General features: G+C 28.5%; 1 protein-coding gene and 1 long non-coding RNA gene across 2 annotated transcripts; one reads left to right on the forward strand and one right to left on the reverse strand.

Moving 5' to 3' along the window:
* Nucleotides 1-9,156: 9,156 nt before the first annotated feature.
* On the reverse strand, nt 9,157-11,846 carry LOC128285472 (uncharacterized). The gene is made up of 2 exons (XR_008275933.1): nt 11,774-11,846; nt 9,157-9,355 (listed from the first exon to the last, which is right to left on the reverse strand). It is a non-coding gene; the product is annotated as an uncharacterized LOC128285472 (long non-coding RNA).
* Nucleotides 11,847-14,888: 3,042 nt separating this feature from the next.
* On the forward strand, nt 14,889-21,419 carry LOC108466656 (tetraketide alpha-pyrone reductase 2-like). The gene is made up of 6 exons (XM_017767037.2): nt 14,889-15,140; nt 15,240-15,412; nt 19,548-19,742; nt 19,841-20,003; nt 20,773-20,962; nt 21,114-21,419. Exons 1-6 carry the CDS (start codon nt 15,032-15,034, stop codon nt 21,253-21,255), a joined length of 972 nt encoding a protein of 323 aa, XP_017622526.1. The 5' UTR covers nt 14,889-15,031; the 3' UTR covers nt 21,256-21,419.
* Nucleotides 21,420-22,989: the final 1,570 nt, after the last annotated feature.

Here is a 22,989-nt window from a genome sequence, read left to right on the forward strand (position 1 = left end):
CATATTGTCCAACATGAGCAAAGCTTATGAACCTATTGAATATGATATGGTTTGGAAAATGTAACACTAAACTGGATTAGTTTGATTATGGATTGAATATTATTTTCTTATTGAACCTAATCCTGGCTCGAGAAATAATGTAAAAGTTGTGAAGGTTATATATATCCAGGGATGAATCCAGGATTTTATTCTAATTGGGCAAAACTTTTAAATCCGAACAACCTTTTTTTTTAACGTAAAAGAGTGTCAATTCTTCACAGATATTTTTTTCTTATCAAACAAATCAATTTAATATTATTTAAAAAGTATGAACGGTTTAACTGTAAAAAAATTAAAAGAAAAAAAAATCACACTATATAAAATTAAATATTTCTTTCTAATATGCAAAAAAGAATAACTAATACTATACTAAAATTTTCATAAATATCTTTATAATTCCAAAAATTAAATTAAAAAAATTGGCCTTAGTCCTATTTCTCAATTCTAAGCATCCTAAATTGCACCCTCCGCTTTTTATAAGATCGAACTCATCAATGAAAGAATCTGTTGAAAATTCTCGAGCTATCTCTTTTTCGATGTATGCCACCAAGTAAGTTGAAAGAAAATCATCCTCCATTCTGTTGCGAAGCCTTGTCTTTACAATTTTCATGGCTGAATATGCTGTTTTTCGAGGTCTTTTGCTTAAGCCAAGAGGAAGATAATTTATATTTTTTTACTCTGTGCTCTCAGTCTCGACATCAAACTCCTTTCTTTTTCTCTCAACAGTGTCGGCACCTTACCAGAGGAAGATAATTCCTTAATAATACATACAAACTAATATACAAGAAAGTTACTAACCTAATATGTATGGTATGGACCAAATCAATTAATTTTGGAATTTTGCTTTAAAGTCCATATTGAGCCTCTAAATTTAGTCTTTCAAGGTCCATCATATATTAATATTTGATTATTATTAAAATTATATAATTAAAAATTGAAATATACTTTATTAATATAATGTATAACGTTATGGCTTAAGTGGGCAAATTATATGAAATACAATTAGGGCAAGGGGAGCGAATGCTATACAATGAAATACATTATCTTCTTATTATGCTCACATTTAAGGTTTTAATTTTTATATTTTAATTTGACAACATTTGTAAGAAAAATTATTCTCAATAATTTAATCGAATAATTAAAAGTGTTATCTATTTGGATTAGTGATGATATTATAGAAATATAGAAAAGATTATGTGAAATTAAACTATAAATATTAAATCTTAAATTTAAACATAGTAGAGGATCATAACCATATTTTGAACTATATTATACTCTCTAAATAAAAGGAATGCCCTTTATGACACAACTCCCACTCTGTTAGCCATTTAAAAGAATGATCAAACTGCAGTTTAAATCACTTTACTATGCTCACATTTGAGATTTAGTATTTATAATTTAATTTTACATAATTTGATTTTCTATTTTTACAATGACATTAGTTAGTCCAAATACTTAGCTATTTCGATTAAATGATGACATGAATTTTTCTTAAAACACATTTAAAAAAATTATTTCGACATGATAAATTGAAATTGATATTTTTAAAAATAAATTTAGTCTCAATATTTTAATCGATATAGTTAAGGTATTAACTATTTGAACTAGCTAGTGATATCGCACAAGTCTGAAGCTAAGTTATGTTAAATTAGAGTATAATAACCATAACTAGAATTTAACCTAAAACAATCTATGTCTTCCACAATCTTTTGTCATTTAATTTGATAAAAGAATTTGATAATTTTTAAAAAAATATTAAAATAAGATTTAAAAATACAATAAACTATTTAATATTTATTTATTTTTTAAAAAATTTAATGTGCAACTTAGCTCCAAGCTCCTTGTCAGCAACTAGACCTTGAAAATTGACTGCCCACTCAACTTTGGGCCATTACACTGTGGGTCTGCTTCCTTCCCTTTGTGTTTTCAACCTCTCTTCTCTAGAAGACTCTACCCATCCATTACTAAACACAAGGGTACCTAGGCAAAAAAAAAATTTATACAAGGGTATCAAATTGTGATACTCCTTGATTGGCTTCCTGAATTTAAAATTTATTGAAATTCACTTTCTTACTATTTTGCTAGGTCGTTTTCCACCACCTCCAACACTCGTATTCCTGTATCACAACTCTATGTGTAACGATGGTTTCGTATTTAGTTGTGTTTGTTAATCCTTTGTTGTAATTAGACCTACTCATAGGTCGGGCCACCCGGTTTGGCCTGAAGGCTCGCCTGAAATGTGAAAGGATTTGGGCAAAAATATAAGCCCAAAAAATGACTTTGGACAAAAAAATAAGGTCCGTTTAAAAAACGGGTTGAGCCTCAAGTAAGGCATTTTGGCCCTAGGCCCAGCCCAAATTTACTAAATGACAAAAAAAATTTTGCTTTTTCTAAATACTATTTTTTTGTTGTTTTCTCCCTATTTTGCTACTATTTTACTATTATGTTGCTACTATCTTGTTGTTATTATTTGGATATTGTATAAAACTTATTTTACTGTTAATTTTGTTATTATTTTAAAGATATTTGTTAATTTTGTTATTATTTTAGAGACATTTGCTTGTTAAGTTGCATATATCTTAGTATTATTTAAGTATAGATATTTTTAAAATTTATTTTCATTTTGTTGGGAAATATTTATTTTGATATTTTTAGTATTTTGATGTATTATATATATTTTAAAATTATATAAAAATATAAAATTAATATGGGTGGGCCAAGTCGGACCAGGATTTTAGCTTTTTTATCCGGGCCAGGCTTTGGCAAAATTTGAGACCCATTTTTTGGACCGGGCCTGAGCCTAGCAAATGGGCCTAAATTTTTAATTGAGCCTGGCCCGACCTATGCACACCTCTAGCTGTAACGTTCTTTGGGCGTCTCTCTATTATATGATAATATCTTCCACAATTAAAACGTATGTTTGATAGTGATTGTAATGTTCTTTGGGCGTCTCTCTATTATATGATAATATCTTCCACAATTAAAATATATGTTTGATAGTGATTCATACTCCATGCATCCTCTATAAATTTCGTTCAATGCTAATTTTGGAGATCAATGGTTAGTTTAGGTTAATACAAATTGTCGTTTAAGTAAACTTCGTGTGTGCTCCACTATATGTGTTATAATCAATCTTAATCAAATTCCCTGATCACTTTTAATATGCTAATTTTTGTACATTGCTCTAAATAAATCTTGTAATCGGATCCTTGTAACCTTATTGTTCGAATATGGTTGAGCGACATTTAAGGAAGGTAACCAAGGTTAAACCATAAGATATTGTTCAAATACAGTCTAGAGACTTTCCACCAACACCATTGTATAGAAATCATTTGATAGGGATTTTACCATGTAATGCATTAAACCCTATCTTCCTACTAAGGAGTTTGATGATCACATTTTGTGCCATACTTTGTTTCATCAAAAGATGTACTCGTTCCAAGAATTTTATCAATGGAATGCCTTTCTCAAAACTAGTCACGACTACAGCTTCTTTTCTTTATATTTTGATGACATATTCAATAACATATGACATACTGACATTTACTTGAGAATCAATAATCATAGATTCATCATTGTGAGGATCCTCCTCTTCTAATTTTACTTTTTTGGTTCCCCTCCCACGATTCCTCTTAATTAGTGGTTCAATGTTGTTGCTATTGTGAAAGAACATATTTGTTACGTAAGAAAATGAACTATAGTTTAATACTCTCTTAAAAAATATCAATTTTCTCAAGAACTTAATTTATACTACTTATAAAGTCCCTGAATTAATTCTCGAGTTAATCAGACCTTAACTTAATTTAAAAAAATCGAGATTTTTAAAACCAATAAACTTCCTTAATTTAAAAAAATCGAGATTTTTAAAACCAATAAACTTACTTGTTTCACGAGATAAACAAAAAAAAGAAAATTCCAACTTATTGAAAGGGATGCATAAGTTAGAAAAATATGTGAATGGTACTACTAAAAGTATGGCTGATCATTGGGGTAAGTTGGCCGCATTGAATTGCATTTTATCAAATTTGAATGATTATAGTAAGGCTACAATGTTAATTCTCCCCAACTTGGCCGGAAGGATTGAAGAACTTGTTATTCTTGAATGTGGGGGAGAGAAATATCCAATCCTAGTTACTGAGTTTGGTGACTTTGCAATTTCTATGCTTTCTATATAAAAATCGAACCTTTTTCTTTGTTGCATAATGATCGATGCTCAAAGACGTCAAACAAGTATGATTATGGATTTGTACGTAAAGGAGACACAATTATTTCACTTTTGCCAAGGACACTGACATTAGGAAGGAGGTGGTCCTAAGTGCATGCATGGATATTGAAATAATGAAACTAAAAATTAACATATAGCATTTATGCTAGAAGTTAAATTGTATTTTTTATTTTTTATTTTAAAAGAGTAAATTAGTCTCTGTATGTTAAATGAAAGAGCAAATCAGTCCTTTATGTATAAAAACTTCACCTATTTGTATTGTTCAAAAGTGACTTAGCCAACGAAATAGCCCGATAATGATACGTGACCTATCATTTGTACCTCATGCTAATGTATAGTGACAAGTTTTTAATAGTAGAAATGAATAGAATTTTTAATAGAATGATCAATTTGCTCTTTGATCTAATGCATAGATACTAATTTGCTCAATTTTTTAACAGAGAGAGCAAAATTCAATCCAATTTCTAGTACAAAGGCTTCCATGATACTTTTACCAATAATAAATCATAAAATTGATGATGTGCTTCATAAAAACATCAAAGTAAAGCCAAAACATGATAAATAGTATCATTGTGAGGTCAATTAATACAATAGAAGATCTATTCTTACTTCTATTAAAAAAACAAAACAAAAACAAGAAACATGAGAAATGGGCACAATGTTGGAGCTTCGAGTAAAAGGAGATGTGAGAGAGGTGATAAGGAATTGACAACAATAGCAATGATGCATTTACAAAAAGATGATGGAAACAAAGATTTGATAGGATAAGATTGTGGTAAATATGATTTTGAGGTGCTTGTAAGTATGTACAAAGCAATATATGCTATAGAATGATGAATCATGTTCATTTTGGTGTACCTTTTGCCTTGTTTTGACAGGTGAAGGGGATCTGGTCTTGGAACCAAGGGTCGTGTTGGGGGATGGGGGCTGGTAAGGGGCCGAACCTATTAAAATGAAAAAATTTCCTCTTTAACCCCTTTATAATTTATAAAACTTTAAATTAGTATATAAAAAATTAAAATTTAACCCCAAAATGTAACACCCCTTACCCGTGTTCGACGTCGGAGCAGGGTACAAGGCATTACTGGACTTAATCACTAATCATCGTATAAAAATCGATTCATAATTTCACTCTAATTTAAAACTTTTTCAAACACATTCAAGTTGTCCCTTAAAAAGAGGTTACAAGGCTTATATCATGCTTTAATTCAACCACACACATAGGCAAACATGCACATTCATAAATTGCATCATTTAATTAATAACATAATCAAGACTATCTACATTAAATGACTTTATACAATAGAGACCTTCAATTAACATAGGTCAGCATTTTAGGCCAATTCCTAGCAACTTAATAACAATTAAACGAGTCTCCATACATGCCAAAGACTTAAAAATACTTTAAACCTGTAATAGCCTGAATTTCAACGATGTCGAAATTAGTGGTTCGAGACCATCAAATCCGACAAATGAACTCGTAGATTATATTATTTAATATTTACGAGCCAAATGTAGTTTTTAAAAGATTTTTGGAATAGTAAATTATGTTTTATAAAGATTTATTTGGTCAAGAAATTGAGAAAAAAAGGTATCGAGATCTCAATGTTATAAACCGAGTCATAAATATTTTTATAAATATTTATGGAATGTCAATAAGTTAGTATTAAAATTTCGTTAGAAAATTTTGACGTTTGGGTGGTCAATTAAATAAAAGGGATTAAATTGGAAAATGTGTAAAAGTTGCTAAACGGATTAAATAGCTCAATTGTCAAATGAGGAAGGACCTAAAGTGACAATAAGCCCAAAGGAGATATTTTGGGCGGCAATAGCTGAGAAAAATCAGGAAATGGGTGAAATAAGGACAAAATTGGAAAATTGCGAAAATTTGCTAAATAAAAATGGGACTAAATTGAAATATCTAGAATTCTCTTCATTTCTCTTCATATTCATCAGCTGAAAAAAAGCCATGGAAGGGGGTTCAATCTGGTTTTCATGCTCTAGCTTCATGTAAGTTTAATTCTTGCTTTCTCCTTGAAATTTCTATGTTTTTGGAATTTTACAATTGGGTCCAACTTACTATTTCATTAGTTTTTGATTCCATGGCTAATTTTTAAAGTTTTTATAGATGAGTGCTGAAATAATATGATGAATAATCATAGAATTGAAGCTTTACTTTTGGTATATGATGATTTTATCAAGTAAAATTGATGGAAAATTCATTTTAGGACCTAATTAAGAAAGAGTTTGGAATTAATGTCTAATGCTAAAGTTCTGATTTTTAGGGGTTATGAAGAAGTTTAAAATGATATACTAAAGTATTAATTGAGAAAAATTAGCTCAATTGAGGGGTTAATTGAGCAATGACTGAATTGTATAAACTGTGAAATTTGGGGCAAAATGGAAATCAACATTTTTCATTAAAACTGTTTTGGACAACAGCAGTAGTGTAACTTTGAAAAATCACCAAAAATTGTATAAATCGAATTAGAGGATGAATAAAATATGAAATTAAATCTTATTGAGTCTAGTTTCTTATAAAAGAAACTATGTAAGCAATGGAATTGTGAATCATGAGATATAATAAATTTTATTAGACAATGTCAGAATGATTTCGGGTTCCCCTGTTTTGACTTTGGAAAATCATAAAAAATTGGAGAAAAATAATTACCGGCTTAAATTTATATGTTTAGAATCCTTAATGAGCCTATTTTCCATAGAAACAAATGAAAACATCATTTGAATCTTGTACGAGGATATAATTAATTTTTAGTGAAGAAGAGTCGGAACTGTTAGACAGCAGAACAGGGGTAACTTTAAAGAATAAACTGTACTTATTGGCTAAACCAAAAATTCTGAAAATTTTATGGTAAGAAGATATATGAGTCTAGTTCCAGGGAAAATTATTGGATCTTAATTTGGAGTTATATAGCTCAATATATAAATAATTTAGTGACTATGACACAGATAGATAGCTTGAATATTCATAAAAGTAAATAATAAAGATTATAGATAATGTTACTTACAAGTGTGTTATATATATTAAGGATGTGGAATGGAGAGGAGGAGGAGGAAAATATATATGAATATCCAGCTAGCATGGCTAATTTGCATGTTTTAGGTTTAAGGACTGAATTGAATAAAAGTAAAACTTGAGGGGTAATTTTGTAAAATGTCAAAATGACCAAATTGAAGGAATGAATTTTTTTATTATCTAAATTAATAAATTGAATGAAATTTTAAATTTAAGAGTGAAAATTGGGAAAATGGTAAATTACCAAAATGCCCATTAATCTTGATATTTCTGCAATTTCGCCAAGTAAGTTCGTGTAACTTGAATTATATTCTTAAATGCTTGAAATGCATGTTTTTTTTATATGAATATGATTTGAATGTTCATTATATGGAAATTTATGAAATATTGATATATTTGAAAAAAAAAGGGAAAAAAATCACAGTTGAATGGAAGGAAAATTCGATGGATCTCTAAAAAGGAATTGACGGTAAAAAGGATCTAGCCCGGACGGTTGATCCTATCCTGATATAGCCCTCCCGAAGAATATGTGGAAAATGGATTTAGCCCAGACGGGTAATCCGAATTAGGGTCTGAATTTAGTCTGGACTGGTAATTCAGATCCAAGCTCATTAAAGTAATTGTCGTTGCAGGGGATTTAGCCTGGGCTAGTAATCCCGACAATACTCTATGAGTTTATATTACAGGGGATTTAGCCTGGACTGGTAATCCCACTGTAAGGATGAGGTTCGCGAGAGTGTGCTCTCTGATATGGAATGTGTAAGACCATGGTTGAAAGATACCATGGCAACCTGATATGAAATGTGTAAGACCATGGTTGAAAGATACCATGGCAACGTGATATGGAATGTGTAAGACCATGGTTGAAAGATACCATGGCAACCTGATATAGAATGTGTAAGACAGACCATGGTTGAAAGATACCATGGCAACGTGATATGAAATGTGTAAGACCATGGTTGAAAGATACCATGGCAACGTGATATGAAATGAATAAGACCATGGTTGAAAGATACCATGGCAACCTGACATGAAATGAGTAAGACCATGGTTGAAAGATACCATGGCAACATGACGGGAAAATGAATAAGACCATGGTTGAAAGATACCATGGCAACATGACAGAAAACGAGTAAAACCATAGTTGAAAGATACTATGACATCATGTCGAAGATAAATAAGACCGAGGAAGAGAAACGCCAAGATATCTATTAAACAATCGATATTCAGGTAATATGTATAAGATGGAATGGTTATATGAAATGGTTGTGTGAAATGTTTACAGGAATTGGTCATATGGAAATATATGTACAAAATAGTTGTATGAAATAATTAAGAAGATAGATAAATGAAATAAGTATGGGTACATGGAATTTAATTTATGTTAAGTTTAATACGAACTATTACCGAAATAAATATATACAAGATATAAGGAAATGATGGTGCATGAAATATTGACATAACGAAATGAATGATATATGCTTATGAAGAAACAGTAAGAGAATAATATATTTTGTGACATGGACATATATAATTATCTTTGATATGTTGATACAAGGAAATTATGTAAGTTGAGACTATTATTAAATTCAAGTGTGATATGTTGAGAAAATAGGTATATCAATGTTGAATTTATATGAAATATGTGCAAGTATACTAATAATGTTGTTGTTTGACGCTTAGACAAGTGCCAAGCTATTGATTGAATGGTAACATGTTTAATTATAAGGAGCGTTGAAATGGTAAGTACCTAGATGAAAATATAATTTAAGATTTTGCGAAAATTTTTATGATCTCGATTTTATTCCAGTTGGTTTCTAATGTATGTTTTGGGCTTCGAGAGCCCAATAGAGAGGCGTTATGATTATTTCAAAATATGAATAATAAATGACTCAAAATTATCTGAAAATGTTCAGCAAACTCCAGTAATGCCTTGTACCCTATTCCGGCAATGAATACGGGTAAGGGGTTTTACAAAAACCTTTATATATCGATCAATAGTTTGATAGTGTGATTTAACTTCCGGCGACCTCCAACTCGAGCTAACATCTGCGACACTATAGGAAAAAGAAAAGGAAGGGAACAAGCATTATAGCTTAGTAAGTAAGTACGTAAATATTAATAAACAATACATTATCATACTTTAAACAAAGTCACAATATGTTCCCGGAATATTACCATCACAAACACACATACTTTCACTATTACAATCATAAACAGGTTCAAAATAAGCTGTCTAGCAGAGTACCAGCAGCTAAATTATTTATTTCTGGAGCTACAGAACTCCAAATTACAAAATGTTAATTTTACTTGAAACTATATTCACGTATATTCTAACCATAAAATTTTCAGAATTTTTGGTCTAGCCAATTAGTACAGTTTATTCATTGAAGTTACCCCTGCTTCACTGCTCAACTATTCTGACCACTCTTCACTACAAATAAATTTTCTCCTTGTACAGAATTCAAAGGATGTTCTTGTTTTTTTCATTTGAAACTAGACTCATTAACGATTTAAAGCATATAAATTATATCCCCTAATTATTTTTGTACAATTTTTAATGTTTTTTTCAAGTCAGAATAGGAGATCACGTAGTCATTCTGAACCAGTCTCTCAAAAACTTAAATATCTCATAATATAGAATTCCTTTGCTTGCTCTGTTTCTGTTATATGAAAACAGACTCATTAAGCTCTAATTTGATATCTCATTCAGTCTCTGATTAAATTTATACTATTTTTGGTAAATTTTTAGATTCACGTCACTGCAACTATCCAGAACAGTTTTATTGTCAATTTTGATCTTTCACACTTCAATTGTATTCATCACTTACCCATAACAATCTTTCCAAATTTCCAATCACATATCGAGCATATTGCTCATAAGTTACACACATATATACTTACACTTATCATCACAAAGTCATACACAATTTCATTTAATCAATTTCCCAATTGAACGCTTCGGAATAATAACAGATACGCGATGGTATCGCACACAGCCCACCTTTAAAATCGAAGCTCTCTTGTACACATAGTGGTCTTCACTTAGCACCACTCATGTGACCTAGCTCAATTGTACACATAATTTTGGCTCTCTTGTACACATGGTGAACACTTAGTACCACCCATGTGACCTAGCCAGTTTATCTCGTAGCTCTTTTATCTACATGGTGTCCTTCACCTGGAACCACGCATGCGACCTAGCTACATATATCCCGTAGCTCTCTTGTCTACATGGTGTACACATAGTATCACCCATGCGACCTAGCTACATCATAATGTCTCGTAGCTCTCTTGTACACATGATGTGCACTCAAGACCATACATGTGACCTAGCTACATACCATCTCAGATCATCCAATCTTTCAGAAGGTTCAGTGGATTTCTCTCTTTTTAATACTTGATTCCATACTTCCAATAGTTAATTATGATTCAAAAATCAGCTACAATACATAAAATATGCTGAAATATAAAAACATAATAAAGATAATGTATTATTTACATACAAACTTACATATTTTCTCATTTCCATGTCGAATTAATATTGAACATTTAAACCATCATAATTATACTTACTTTCAACACCTCGGCAATCATAATAAATATATCAATTTTACATTGAAACATGCATAAATTAATGCTTATTATACATATGAACTTACCTCGATACTAAAACCACCATTTTACCAACTTTCTCGATTTTCGATTTTTCTCCCATTCTAGGTTCAAATCTCATTTTCCGGGATCTAAAACATCATATTTTAATTATTTAATTAATTTACTATTCAAAACAGTCCTTAACTCAAACTTTGGAAAATTTACAATTTTGCCCCTAAACTTTTGCATATTTACACTTTTTCCCCTAGGCTCGGAATTAAACTTCATCCCTTATTCTTATGTTTTATGACATGCTGATCATTTTTCCCTTCTATGGAAACATCAAATTCTCACTCTAACACGTAGTTATAAACAATAACAACTTTTACCGATTAAGTCGTTTTACTCATTTTTGCTTAAAACTGCTTAGCAAAAGTTGTTTAACATAATTTCAGCCTTCATATTCTACCATAAAACATCAAAATAAACATATTTCACCTATGGGTATTTTTCCAAATATGAACCCTAGGCTCGGGAATTAAACTTCATCCCTTATTCTTATGTTTTATGACATGCTGATCATTTTTCCCTTCTATGGAAACATCAAATTCTCACTCTAACACATAGTTATAAATAATAACAACTTTTACCGATTAAGCCGTTTTACTCATTTTTGCTTAAAACCGCTTAGCAAAAGTTGTTTAAAATATTTTCAGCCTTTATATTCTACCATAAAACATCAAAATAAACACATTTCACCTATGGGTATTTTTCCAAATATGAACCCTAGCTTAAATTATTACTAGAATAAGCTTAATCAAGTTACCGAGATTCTAAAAACGTAAAGAACTTGAAAAACGGGGCTAGAACGGACTTACTATTGAGCTTGGAAAGCTTGAAAACCCTAGCCATGGCTTCCCTCATGCTAATTTCGGCCTCCATGAAAAAGATGAGTCAATTTTGGCTTTATTTTCCCTTTTTATTTCTTTTAATTACCAAATGACTAAAATACCCTTAAGGCATTTCTTTAAAATTTTGTCCTATTCATGCCCATTTTTGTCCAAACGAAATATAATGGTCTAATTTCCATTTAAGGACCTCCTCTTTAAACTCCCATTTCAATCAAGTACTTATGAATTAGAACACATATTTTGTAAATTTTGCAATTTAGTCCTAAAAGTCCAATTAAGCACTTTATCAGTAAAATTACTCAACGATATTTTTACACAATATTTAAATCAATAAATAAACCTTAAAAATTAATCGGAATAAATTTTTTGACTTCGAATTTGTGGTTCTAAAACCATCATTCCATTTAGGCCCTAAATCGGGTTATTACAGCAGCTTCTGCAAACAAGCCCTAATAAGCAAATTAAACATGCAATCTATAAAATTTCTTATCAATACTCTAACGCATGCATCTAATCACTTGGTAAATCATAAAAATTAATCGAAATAAACTTTTCTATCTCAGATTTGTGGTTTCGCAACCACTATTCTATTTAGGCCCTATTTCGAGATGTTACACAAAATGATAAAAATTTGATTTAGTCATTTAAAATTTATAAGGATATAAACTATAAAAATGGGCCTTTTTATCAAAATAATCCTTTAATTTTAATTAAGTATCAAAATGACCCACTTTTTTAATTAAACACCAAAATGACCTGAAATCTACAGTAAAAGTTGGTGGAGCCAAATTATTTGGCACCACCAACTTGCCACGTCAATAGGGAGCATAAAAAATTAATTTTTTGGTGGAGCCATGTAGAATGGCGCCACCTGTATAAATACCAGGGAAATACTGAAATTTTTAAAAATATGGGAGGACTTCAAAAAAATTAACCATTTTCAGGTGGAGCCAAATTAAATGGCGCCACCAGTTCTGCCATGTTAATCTTTTTTTTTTACTTTTTAATTTTTTTACTTTTCTTTTGTCTTTTCTCTTTATTTATTTTACTTATTTATTTATTATTAACTTTAAAAATTTTGAAATATATATTTGAAATATTTTATTAATATATATTTTGAAATTATTTTTAAAATTTTAAATATTATTTTTAAAATTTTAAATATTATTTTAATATTTAAATATTTTAAACTTTCAAATTTATTATTAATTTTATAATAATTTAAATATTATTTAATTTGTTTTATAATATTTAAATTATGATTTTTACATTATTTTTAATGATATTAAAACCATTTTTAAATTCTATTTAAAATTTAAAAATAATATTTTATTTTAAAAGTGAAATTTGAATTAATAAAAATTAAAAATATTTTTATTTTCAAAATAAAACACAAAAGTGACCTAAAATCTACAGTAAAAGTTGGTGGAGTCAAATTAAAAAATGGGTCATTTTGATAATTAATTAAATTTGTTGGGTTATTTTTATTAAAAAGACGAATATCTTTAAAAATAATTTAAAAATCATAATTTAAAATATTATAAAATAAATTAAATAATATTAAAAATATTAACAAACTAATAATAAATTTGAAAGGTCATATTTTTAAAATATTTAAATATTTTATATTATTAAAATATATATTTAATGTTTAAAAAATAATATTTAAAATTTTAAAATAATTTAAAATAATATTTAAAATTTAAAATATATATATTATAAAACATTTCAAATATACAGTTTAAATTTTTAAAATTAATAACAAAAAATAAATAAATAAATAAACAAAATAAAACAAGAAAAATATAAAACTTAAAAAAGAAAAAAATTTAAAGAAAAGACAAAAGATAATAAAAACTAAAATTTACAGTATTTCTAGAAAATAAAATTATTTTTAATTTTTATTAATTCAAATTTCACTTTTAAAATAAAATATTATTTTTAACTTTTAAATAGAATTTAAAAATGGTTTGAATATCTTTAAAAATAATTTAAAATCATAATTTAAAATATTATAAAACAAATTAAATAATATTTACATTATTATAAAACTAATAATAAATTTAAAAGTTTAAAATATTTAAATATTAAAAAATAATATTTAAAATTTAAAAAGTAACTTCAAAATATATATTAATAAAATATTTCAAATATATATTTCAAAATTTTAAAATTAATAATAATAAATAAAATAAAATAAATAATGAGAAAAGACAAAAGAAAAGTAAAAAAGTTAAAAAGTAAAAAAAAAAAAGTGGCAAATGTGGTGGCGCCATTTAATTTGGCTCTACCAGAAAAATGGTTAATTTTTTTGAAATCCTCTCATGTTTTTAAAAATTTCAGTATTTCTCTGGTATTTATACAAGTGGTGTCATTCTACATGGCTCTACCAAAAAATTAATTTTTTATGCTCCCTGCTGACGTGGCAAGTTAGTGGCGCCAAATAATTTGGCTCCACCAACTTTTACTGTAGATTTCAGATCATTTTGGTGTTTAATAAAAAAAGTGAGTCATTGTGATACTTAATTAAACTTAAAGAGTTATTTTGATAAAAAGACCGTAAAATTAATTTTTGCTATTGTAAAAATATACAATTTAATTTTGGTCTCCCAAATTTTTTTTATTTTCCCTCACTTCAAAGTGGATCCCATAATCTAATTAATTTTATATTATCTATTTTTTTATATTTTGTAAGATATTTTAGACAAAAGATAACATAATCTATATATATATATACATATATATAATAAGGAAAATATTTGATGCACTCTCTATGTATAAATTTCATGCATCATCGATGAATAATAATATAATATCTCATCATTAGATAAAACAAAAATAGTAACAAACTTATAAATAAATATTAATAATTTTATTTAAACATAATTAAATAAAATTAATTATAAATAAATGTTGAAAACTTAAACTTTCAAATTTAAAATTTTAAATCCGAAAATTATTAATATTTATTTATAATAGTTGTAAATAAATAAATCCATCGTAATGATGGTCTCTAGTGTTATTATTCACTGATAGTGACTTATACACTGATTCCGTATAATATTAAACACTAACAATCAATCAAGTTTATTCACTTATTTTTTAATTTCACTATAATGCATACAATAATATCCTATTTATAAATAGAGAGTGGTTAGGGATCTTAGAAATAAGACTCTGATAAACACACGCACACAAAAAGAGAGGAAATTAGAGGAGAGGGAGATGGCGCCGGAGTACTGTGTAACAGGAGGAACCGGATTCATTGCTGCTTATTTGATTAAATCCTTGCTGGAGAAAGGTTGCTTTGTGCGCACAACCGTGCGAAATCCAGGTCTCATGTTTTGCTTGCTTTTTTTTTTTTTCTACTTCTAAAACATTTTTCTAAGGAATATATCAAAATCTTAACATTATATAAGGTCATTATGAGCAGAAAATGTGGAAAAGGTTAGTTTTCTTAAGGAGTTAAGTGGAGCAAAAGAGAGGTTGAAGATTATGAAAGCTGATTTAATGGAGGAAGGAAGCTTTGACGAAGCTATTCATGGCGTTGACGGTGTTTTCCACACCGCTTGCCCGGTTCTTGTTCCTTATGACGATAACGTTCAGGTTCTGCTAATGCTTCTTTTTTTCTTTCTTTTTAAGAACGTAAAGCTTCCCTTCTCTTGGTTAGGTTTTTTTTTTTTCCAATTTTTTTTAGTTCCGATCATATCTTTTTTTTTACACAATACTAAAACTATTCATAGCTCTTCCCTACTCATAAATTGAAGCACTTGAATCCACATATATTACATTAACAATAATACTCATACTAATTAAATTAAAATTTAATTAATTTTTGTTCAACTTTTCATTTCAGGGTTATAAAATATGAATAGATTATATGAGGTATAAAAAATTGTATAAATATATAGAACCCAAAACATAATTATAACATAAAAATAGTGCAAATATTAGTATTACAGTTTTATCTGCTCTAAATTAGTTAATTAATTAATCAGAATTGCAGCACTAGCATGTGCAACATTTGAGCAATCCTATGGTCTTGATTTTGATAGTCAACTTTATATGTATATGTATTACATCGTTCCGAGTGAAAAACAACTTACATATATTATAAAAATTTATATAAAAATTAAATATGAGTTTAATTTATATAAAAAGTTATAATTATTCGTGTTTAAATTTGATTATGGGTAGTTTTTCTTGTAGATAATTGTTGAATATAAAAATAAAAATACCCTCGTAAGTATATTTATATTTTGTAAAAAATAAATATTTTAATAATTGGATTAATATGTAATTTATCTCATGAATTTATTGGTAACTCTGCATTAATCTTGTTAGTTTATATTGATGTGACACTGATGATTTATTTAATGGTGACACGTGATAACCTCTTAATATGATATGTGATGAACATAAATTAAAAACTTTTTAAAATATAAATTAATTTGAAAATGTATAATTTTTGGACAAATTTATGTACTAAATAAATATGCTTAGACAAGTTCAAGGGCAAATTACATATTAATACTTAAAAATTAATGCTATTAACAAATTGAGGTTATGTGTGTGTCTGATTTTAAATTTAAATATCAACTAGATATAAAAAAATTCAAGTATCAATTAAATATTCTTAAACAAATTTAGGGAACAAATTACATATTAACCCTTAATAAATTTTAAATATAAATAAAAACATATAGTTTTGATATCCGGATTTTATGCAAAGTTGGTCTAATTGATTTGTCTTTATGTCCCACTATTTTAAATTACTTGGGTGCTTCTCCCACCATGAAAGCTTACTTTTCTTGAGACCTAATTGCGATCATCAGCTTAATTCCAAAATTTGGCGTAGGTCACATTCTAAGCAACTTTGATCATTCTTTTCATTATTAAAACTACTTTTTGTTATTATATATCGCCCAAAATCAAATATGTATATATATGTGGACGAAATTTTTTGAAGAGTTTAAAATTAAATTATATATTTTATGATAAAAATGTAATTTTATTTTTTAATAGTTTATATCTTTATAATTTTTAAATAATTAAATTAATTTTTTATCATTTTCGAGAGTTAAAATATAGTTTTATTATTATTAATTTAAAATTTTATAAATTAAAAATAGTTTTAAATGAAAACTTTTCCAGTTTCAAAGTTGGGAAAAACTCTTTGAAATTAAGAATGAAATCAAATTAAGTTATAATTTTATAAGAATGTTTTTGTGTTTTATATAATAAATTAATAAATTAGTATTTAGTAATCAAACAACTTTGCTAATATAATTAAAATTAATTAATTTTATATAAATTTTAATTAATATATTTATTACATACATTTTTATTCAAATTACAAGCATGTGATAAATAAATTTAAAGCTCATTTGTTTTACTAAAAATAACTTGTGAATTTTTTTTTATTTTTCTGTGTTTGTTTTGTAGAAAACAACAAAAATAACTTACAAGTTAATAAAAATAAGTCTTTTTTCTGTCAAATGACTTACCCTTTTAAAAATGTAAGTCATTTTCCGAAAAAAGTTCATCTATAAGTAATTTTATTTTTATATAAATAACTTAAATCAAATCTAATATTATTATATTGATAATAAAATTTATTTTTAAAAAATATTTAAAATATAATATAAATTATTATAATTTTAATATTATTAAACATATATATCAATAATAAATATTTATTACAATTATAAATATATTAATAATAAATGTTTTGTAGTATAAAGGTTAAAATATGTCATAATTCAATATACTCTTCACAAATTTAGAATTTAGTCCTTGCACTTTTATTTTCAAGAATCTAGTCCTCTACTTTTTAGATTTGAAAATCAAGTCCAATTGTTAATATTGTTAAATTTTTTTGTCAATTTTGTTGATGCCACATTTTAAATAAAGAATATTCACTTGGTAGTCATGGAACTAAAAATGACATTGTAATGAACCTGAATTTAATAAAATATTTTTAATTTATGCAAAAACAATGTAAAATATAAATTAATAGATATAAAATAAACTCAATTAAACAATGATAAGATAAGAAAATCTCACATGTATGCTTGTTTCATTGAAAATAACTTTTATAAAATATTTTCAGAAAATTTGTCAAATAACAAAAATATTTTATACAGATTGATCCAAATACTAAAAAAGTATTAACTTTTCAAAAAATTATTTTCTAAAAGTCATTTTAAATGAAACAAACCAAGCCTAAGTGTAGTGTAAAACACTTGGCGTGAGATCACATGCTTGGCATTTTGTGAGTCCAAAAGGACAAAATGCAGAGTTGCATTTTTATATTTTGGTTTTTTTTTTTCTTTTTATAAAAATGACTTAAAACTTTTGATTATTTATAAAATGACCTACCCTGAAAATTATGTATGTAAATGACATGTTTTGAATAGTAAACCCCGATGTCATTATTGTCATTGGCGGCACTAGTATGTGTATTTGTAGATCCGCTTTAAAATACCGTTATTCTGAGGGAAAAGAAAAAATATATATTTTAATGGGTGTCACTCTTGCAATTGGTAGCACCAGTGTTTTTATTTTAAAAAAAGGGTTATTTTAAAGCGGGTACTTATTGCTGTCATTATTGTCATTGGCGGCACTGAACTTTTATTGTTAGGAAATTTTAATGGTACTTTCGCCGTTGAGTGAAAAAATATGAGGACAAAGAAAAAGAAGAAAAATTGATATATACATGGCTAAAAACAGAAACTCCAATGGCGAGAAAGGTGAATCTTAAATAAGAGAAAAGTAAAAAGTTATGGGAGAGATTGAAAACAAGTTTAAGTACTTGAGCTTTTAATTGCATTAATTAATCCAGCTTCTAATTGCATTGAAAATGCTTTTTTTGACCGTTGGAAAATTTTAATTAGGATTAACAATCGTTGGACAGCTTTTTTTTTAACGTTTTTCTAGTTTTTATTAATGCATTAACACCATTAATTAATCTAATTAAAATCTTTTAATGGTAAACGTTAAAAATTTTTCAGTTTTAATTAAATTAATTAATCCAGCTTTTAATTGCATTGGAAATGTTCTTTTTTAACGTTGGAAACTTTTAATTAGCATTAACAGTAATTGGAAAGGTGTTTTTTTAATGTTCTCTCATTAACAGATTTTAATTGCATTAATTAATAGTGTTAATGTTAATTAATCTAGCTATTTAATCGTTTTTTATTATTTCAATTTTTCTTCAATTTCCCCATATACTTTTCTTAGCAGTATTTCAGTTTTCTTCCTCTCATTCTAAATTTATACTTTTCATTATTGGAGTTTCTGTTTTAATCAGGTATATATCACTTTTTTTTTTTTTTCTTTGTCATCATGCTTTTTCACTCTACGACAATGGCATCATTCAAATCTTTTGACAAAAAAAAGTCTGGTGGCAACAAAGGCGAAATCTAGAGGCTGGCAGGGGCCTCGACTCCCTATAAAATGAAATATTATTATTTAAACCCTTTAAAATATTTTAAAATGATAAAATTATACTTTACCTTCTTAAAATTATAAAAATTCAATTTAATTTTTAAAAATTATAAAGATATAAACTATACAAAATTAAATTTTCATTCGGTCTCTCTAAAAAATTATTCTGACTTCGTCCCTATATAGACCATAAATGGAAATTTCAAATTACTATAATTTTAATTCTAATTTTGCAATAAGAAACTATGGGTTTTTTTTTTCTTTTGCAAGAATTCGTTTCCTTGTATCGCAGGCAACTTTGATTGATCCATGCATAAAGGGCACCTTGAATGTGCTGAGATCCTGTTCAAAAGCCAGCAGCGTGAAAAGGGTTGTTCTCACCTCTTCTTGCTCTTCAATCCGCTACCGTTTTGATGTCCAGAACCAGCAAACTTCTTCTCTTAACGAATCACACTGGAGTGATCCAAACTATTGCAAACGCTACAATGTAAAAAACATGCAGGATGACTGCAACATTTTTCTTCCGTCTCTTAATTTGTTTACATGAATTTTCTTTTCCCTGAAAATCTTGGTTTCCCCATGCAGCTGTTTTATGCGTATGCAAAGACAATAGGTGAACAAGAAGCATGGAGAGTAGCAAAAGAAAGTGGGATGGATTTGGTGGTTGTCAACCCATCTTTCGTGGTTGGTCCTTTGCTTGCGCCGCAACCGACCAGTACTTTGTTGCTGATACTCTCCATTGTTAAAGGTCAGATATTTCTTTTGCGCTCATGATGAGGTAGAAGAAGGTAGAAACGTAGAGATGGCCGAATGGATCCCCGTTTCCCTTGTGCTCTCATGCTTATATAGTGGATCATTTTTATCTCATAGTGCCACGTGACGGGTTGTATTGGTAGATTAGAAGTTAGGGGTTAGAGGTCAGTGACCAAACATTCACTGCCAACATAGGTTGTTTGGCGTTGTGGTATGTCCCATGTGATCATGTTTGTGTCTTAGGTTATCTTATTCTAACGTGGCAGTCTCGTGCGGTACTAACTAATGAGTGGGCTTGCTCATCGTACAAGCCGTTAGACAAGAGGCTATTACAAAGAGTTGTCATGGAGAGTTTTTGAGGGGTTCACACAAATGGTCCTATTGGGGTATAAAAAAGGTATTTGAGTAAGTATTAAGGAAACATTATAACGAAGGATGATGGATGGAATTATAAAGTAACGAGAAAATAATGATAAATGTAGAGAGGATTAGAATCTTTGAATCAACAAATGTTGGATGTAGTGGTAATACACATTGTACTTCCAATGAGAGAATGCAGGTTTAATTCTTAGAAACAATATTGTTGGGAGATGCAACTACAAACTTCGAACATGAACTATCTTAACTTAAGCATATGTATATTGTGGACATGTTTTAAGTATAGTGCTAAAATATTTATGCAATGTTTCTTTCCTCTTTGCTGTAAGTGCCATGGCTAGTCCTCATTCCCTGGAGAAATAAATTCTCATCGACATCCTTACCAGGTATAAAAGGTGAATACCCAAACACCACAGTAGGGTTTGTGCACATAGATGACGTGATTGCAGCTCACATTTTAGCTATGGAGGAAAGCAAAGCATCAGGCAGGTTGGTATGTTCTGGCTCGGTAGCTCATTGGGAACAGATCATTGAGATGCTGAGAGCTAAATATCCTTCTTATCCTTTTGAAAACAAGTGAGTCACAAACCATTTCGAAATGTCTCATATGTTTAATGTTTCCCTTTTATCCATCTAGTATCACTTATCAAGTATCATCGGGAAACATTGCAACATGCTATGAAGCAGAAAGTAGTAACTGACTTTATCAACTAAATCGGCACTGTAGGTGTAGCAGTCAAGAAGGAGACAACAATGCACATGGCATGGACACGAGTAAGATTCAACAGTTGGGATTCCCGGAATTCAAATCACTTCCTCAAATGTTTGATGATTGTATAAAGAGTTTTCAGGACCAAGGATTTCTGTGAAGTTCACTTGTTTTGTGCAAATGGGTTCATATGTAAGAGCACTAGCACTACTTAACGATATCCTTATTTCTATGAACCCCTGCTCTAGCAAAAGTATATGATATGTTTCTAAATCAGTAATAATAAGAGTTGATCGGGTCAAGGTTTCAATTTTTTTTTTTAAATTTAGGCCCCTTTTTTAGTGAATTTGGTCGGCAAGTCTATTTCACAATTCAAAAATTATTAAAATATTAAAATATATATTTTTAATTAATATTTTATATTTTTATAATTAAATTTAATTAATAGAATTTTTTATTATTTAAATTGAATTCAGACTGAACCATATAAGTTCAAAGTGCAAAATTTTTTATCTAAACTTAACTCAAATCAGGTTGGATAGGTTATCTGACCTGTAGACAAGTTTAGTAATATAAGTGATTAGACTTAAGTATTGATGATATCGATGTTTCTAAATAAGAGGGGTAGTGAACTAGGTTAGGAATGAGAGAAGAAGAGAAGCGGAAGTTACCTTGAAGGGTGGCAAATGTGAGTTATGAACTTCTCGAACTACTCTAGGTCCTCAAGGTCCTTAGGAAGGCAACTCAACTCCCAAGGATTGTTGCAGCTAGTCGGGTGGAGGCCCTAAAGGGCCGATATGTTAGGCATCAAGAGAGGTTATGGAGAAACCCTAATAAAGGCCTCAAGAAAAAGCATTTTTAGTGGAAAAATAATAGTCTCTAAAATTTGTAGTGATGATATATTTTTTTTAAAGATAAGTTAATTTAAAGAATGGAACCATACAATTCAGATAAAAAATAGTAAATACTCATTATAGATGATGAAGGATAAGCTTTATCAACCCAGCAAAGGCTTTAACCTCAGCACCAATAGAACATTATGACACATTGACAATTGACTTTGTCATAACTCAAGCACAACATATCTGGAATGATTTCAAGCACTTAATGCGATAAGGAAATCAACCCCGAATGGTCTAAAGCAGCACGTAAAAATCGACAAAAGAATTGAACATTCGCCGAATTAGAGAGTACGACAATAAAATCATCCCTAAAATTACTTACAAAACTAAGATTACATGCATAAACAAAACTCAAACGTGCTACAAGAGTAGATAAAAACTTCTAAAACTGAAGACTTATTAAACAATTGAAAAACAAACAAAAAAAAATATAAAACTTAAGACAACACAGATCCAAATCGACATGTGAAATCATTTATTATTCTAAAATACTTTCAAAACAGAAACATATTAAGAAGCTGACGAAGAGTCACACACTTTTCAAAAAAAATACTGGTGGTCGGTAAAGTTTTAGTGAATGACATGCACCGTCAGTTGTCCATGTGAAGATAAAGATACCCACAAAATAATCTGTAAACTGAAAAGAGAGAAAACGCGTGTAATGAATGAGGAAAAAAAATAGCTGATGGAAGAAAAAAAAGACGGGAGATAACCAACCCGAAAGTTGACACTGCCACTGATGTAGTGATCAAATTTTAATTCGTTACTCCTCGTCACAAATAATTCCGCCACTATTAGTGTCAATTATTAAAAAAAATTCACAATTGTTCAATTTTCTAACGTTATAATTGTTAGCAACTACTATAAAAAAAATCAACGTAATATCTTATCTATTATCACCAATTTGTTTGACACTAAAATTAAAATTTGTGGCAAAAAAAATCCAGTTTCAAAAAATCCATTTGCATTTGTTTGCTGCAAAATAAAGAAAA

The sequence above is a fragment of the Gossypium arboreum genome, chromosome 2 (assembly GCF_025698485.1).
Source record: "Gossypium arboreum isolate Shixiya-1 chromosome 2, ASM2569848v2, whole genome shotgun sequence".
In the NCBI taxonomy this organism is placed as follows: domain Eukaryota; kingdom Viridiplantae; phylum Streptophyta; class Magnoliopsida; order Malvales; family Malvaceae; genus Gossypium; species Gossypium arboreum.